We start from the raw sequence: 4,479 nt of genomic DNA on the forward strand, positions 1-4,479 counted from the left end.
CCACCAGCCACCCAAGCTCCCAGTGGAAGCTGGCTGGAAGCAGGTATCTGGGATTTATTTGTCTTCTATAATTGAAACTTTGTTGCCATGAGCAGAGGCCACAGCTGGCTCAGGGCAGGCGGGAAGCTTGGCTTCCTCCATCACCCAGGCAACCAAGCCTCCTGCTTGCTCCAGCTCCGTGGCTGCTGGCCGCCATCTCGATTGGGTTAATTTGCATATTGTCACTCTGATTGGCTGCTGGGCGTGGCTTAGGACATAGCGAAGGTACGGTCAATTAGCATATTTGTCTTTTATTAGTGTAGATGTTTTTAGGTCTGAGGACTTTTGTTTTCAACAGAACATGAAGAAGTCCTAAGATTACCAGTGATCTTATTGGAGATTATGGAAAGCCATTTTAGGACAAGAATAAAAAAAGGGGTAATTGCCAAGGGACTGTATGGGAAGGATAAGCATCACTTAAAAGAGAGGTGTGGGAAGAGAGTAGACCTGAGAGTGAAGGTAGGGTGCTAGAATCCTGGAAATAAATTTACCTCCACTACCTGTTTGCTCTGACTAGGCTATTAAGAATTTTCTTAAGTGTTACCACCTTTGATTCATTGCCTTAAAAAGTGTGTTTATCTGTAATATTTTGCCCCCTTTAACATGAGTCAGAGATCTTGGTGACCAGGTGTAGGTATAATGTGCCACTTCCAAGGTTCTCTTTCAGTTTAATGAGGTAGAGACAATTTTTTCCTTCTTTCTTTGTGTATATTTTGAGAACATGTTTATTTTTAAAAAATAATTGTTCTTCAAGTAATATTATAAAAATATTTATTGTTTTAAACATTTAATTTTGTTAATATTTTAGAAGCCAGGAGATTTAAAAACAATCTTAATTTTATAGAGGTAGGTCCCTTTCAGACCTCTTCTCTAATTTTATATTTTTTAATGCTGCAGTGAATACTTGTGCCTTTTTCCCAGTTTAGAAAATTCATTTGGAGTAAATAATTTTATTAGAAAAAATTCCCAGAAATGGAATTACTTGGTTGAAACTGTTTTATGGCTCTTTATAAATATACAATGTCAAAAACGCTTTCTAGAAGGGTTGTGCCAGTATATTTAGTAACCAGCAATATGTATCACATATCCAGTTTATCTGTATGGATGGATCTATGGCTGTTTATGTTTATAAAATTTTATATCCCTAAATTAAAAAATATCAGTACATTAATTTTTACTTTTTATTACCAAAATTAAATATTTTTCTATATTTGTGTGTTTTTTAATATCTTTTCCAGTAATCTGAAGTATCTATTTTTTGTTGAATATTCACTTATATATAGGTGATGTAACAAAACCTGGAGTTGATGCTGTTAACTTGTTATTTGTTATGTATATATTTTCAGTAGAAAATTTAATATCTAATCTTAAAAGTATTAAAAATTATAGAATTTATGTGGGCATACTACTTTATAGTTGTATCTCAGGTCTGAAAGTACTAGAAATATTTTTTTCCTGGTGGTTTTTTTCCAGATTGAAGAAGGTATTGTTGTAATGGAAGATGATTCTCCAGTGGAAGCTGTGAGCACACCTAATACTCCCCGAAACCTTGCTGCATGGAAAATTAGCATTCCATATGTAGACTTTTTTGAAGATCCCTCCTCTGAAAGGAAGGACAAAAAGGAAAGGATACCTGTGTTTTGTATTGATGTTGAAAGGAATGATAGAAGAGCAGGTAGGAAGCTTTATGAGTATCTTTCATAAAAGATTCTGGTTAGTCTGTATTTATCAGGAATGACAAACATTTTTGTCATAACTATTGAGTATGAGTACATATCCAAAAGGTACTTGTCTAGAACAGGAAATTGAATGAAAGCTTAGGATTTTCTAGGTTAATTAATTAATTAATTATTTCAATCAGCAAGATACCTAATAACCCAACTAGGCATCTATATATAAAAGCGTAATATGCAAATAAACTGGACGGCAGAATGACCAGTTGCTATGACGCGTCACTGACCACCAGGGGGCAGATTCTCAACATAGGAGCTGCCCCCAGCCCACCTGTTGGCCAACCTCTTGGTTCCTCCCCCTGGCCGGCAGGCTCCAATCGCCTGATGGGGAACGGGGAACTGGGGGTGGGTGGCGGCGGATGCGGGTAGTGCCAGGCCAAGGCCGGTGGGAGTGAGCGGGACCCTGATCACCCCGCTGGTCGCCCCACACATGGAGGGCGACTGGCTGGCGAGTGGGTGGGAATTGGCCAACCTCTTGATTCCTCCCTCCAGTCAGCAGGCTCCAATCACCCGTTGGGGAATGGGGAACCAGGGATGGGGCCAGCTGCTAGCAGCCAGGGAAGATTGGCCCTGATCGCAGGCCAGGCCTAGGGATCCTACCCATGCACAAATTTCATGCACTGAGCCTCTAGTTTTATATAATGTTCTTTTAATGGTTTTGCTCCCATCATCATTAGCCATTATACTTAATTGGCTATTATTAATGCACATAGCACTATATCAGATAACAACTTAATTAAAACGGTATTTCTCCTCCTCCATTGTTGTCGGCAAATTAGAACTGATAAAAATATATGATCAGACACAACTTTACAAGTTTTGTTCATGTTTTGCTATCTTTTTTCTTTTGGTTGTTTTACACGTAGACTATAACAGTGAAGGGGTAAATAACATCCATACGGAGTTAAACAGTCCCCACGCTAGGGTTTGTCCAAGAGGTGAGGCATTATTGTAAACAAAAGTACATCAAAGTTGGAAATGATGAACAGAAAGATAAAAATTGAACTCAGGAAGAGGGAAACTATCTGTGATGAAAGAAGGAAAAAAGTGGCAATGTTAGGAAAGGTTAAGAGGGGAATGATTGGCTGGTAGTGTGAAGGTCAGTGTTAATAATTACCCTTATTTCTTTTTCAAAAAGTATTAAGTTTTTTTATTTTTTCAGAAGCTGATCCTATTTCAAGAACATAAAACATAGGAACGAGGAAGGAAGAATTCTCAGAGTAGCTAGCTATAATTTTTCTTGTAGCTAATACCAGGTAGGGTCTTGCTCTATCCAGTTCTGAGTCACTGCTACTTGATTTTGTTGTAGTTACCATTAAGTTTTTCTAGTTGCTCTTCTGTCTCAACATTCCAGATAAGCCATTACAGATAAGCCATTGTTGTTATTGCTAATATAGTCTGATTTCAAGAATAGTTTTGTTTGCATCTTTTGCCTGCTGTTTCTACTGATTGGTATTTTAAGTATTGGAGAGAATGAGAAAGACCCTGGTTAGCTTCTGAGTTTAATTCCTTCCTGTGCCTGGTACTTAAAACCTGGCTCTTGTCTCTCAGGAAATTATTTAAAACTTTCGACTATTCAGCTATAAACCTCCATCCATATAATATGTGAGCATGTATTAACTTTTATCTACTTTTGAATGATTTATTATGATATACTTTTAAATATTTTGGGAATATATATACTTTAGTTTTTGCCTTTTGGACAACCATTTAGTTTTGTTCTTTATTTTTAAAACTTTAGCTTAATAATTTAACCATAAAATCAATACCAAAAATACCTTAAAACTTGTGTTCTAAGGATAATTTTTGTCAGCAGTGCTGTATGTAGACTTTTACAGTCAATGTAATTAATATGTGTTCTTAGGAAGCCAGGGCCTATGAAGGGGAAAAAAGTATATCATTTAAATATTGCATGGATTTTATATGTGTAGCAAAATAGCAATTTCAGGGTTTTTGAAACCAAAACTAAATATAATACATAGATCTTTTAAGAACAGTGCTGAAGAAGGAAAACAGAATTTGCTTTATAGGTTGTGACCATGGCAAGCTGTTTTTTTCTGAATACAGGTGTTGCTTTTGGGTTGCTGTGGTTTTAGTTGACACGATCCATTGCATTTCCAAATCAATGCTAGAATGACACGAGATGCTAAAAATAGTAGTTAACATTTTTGGGGTGCTTACTCTGTGCTTTGCACTGTATAAAAGTATCCTGGGGGATTATTTTATGTAATAGGTACAATTATTTTTATTCTAAGCAAACTAACGCAGTAATGTTATTTGTTTAAGTTTACATACAGGGTGAGACCAAAGTAGATTTGCAGTTGTGAGTGCACGAAACAGAGTTTATTCTTGTATTATTATTTATTAATTATTATATTATTTTTCATACAAACATCTATAAACCTACTTTTGTTTCACCCTGTAGTTAGTAAATGGGGAAACTGGAATTGGAATAGGCAGGTGACCTGATTTATTCTTTTTTTTTTTTTTGACTTAGTCTTTAAACTAAGTCAGAAATTGGATAGTTCTTGCTATCCAATTTGGTAGCCACTGTTCACATGTGGCAATTAAAATTAGGTTATATTAAAATTTCAGTTCTTTACTTACTCTAGCCATATTTTAAGTGATCAATAGCTACTGTATTAGTGCAGATAATATAGAACATTTACAGAATTTGCAGAAAATTCTATTAGACTAGAGGCCCGGT

General features: G+C 36.0%; 1 protein-coding gene across 6 annotated transcripts in view; it reads left to right on the forward strand.

Moving 5' to 3' along the window:
• Positions 1-4,479, forward strand: part of SNX14 (sorting nexin 14) — a 77,467-nt gene that overhangs the window by 57,219 nt on the left and 15,769 nt on the right. For all 6 annotated transcript variants that reach the window (XM_014535864.1, XM_005861519.2, XM_014535861.1 and 3 more), the window contains one exon: positions 1,513-1,714. In XM_014535864.1, coding sequence (XP_014391350.1) covers positions 1,513-1,714 — 202 coding nt within the window. The remainder of the gene's footprint in view (positions 1-1,512; positions 1,715-4,479) is intronic.

The sequence above is a fragment of the Myotis brandtii genome, unplaced genomic scaffold, assembly GCF_000412655.1.
Source record: "Myotis brandtii unplaced genomic scaffold, ASM41265v1 scaffold153, whole genome shotgun sequence".
In the NCBI taxonomy this organism is placed as follows: Eukaryota; Metazoa; Chordata; class Mammalia; order Chiroptera; family Vespertilionidae; genus Myotis; species Myotis brandtii.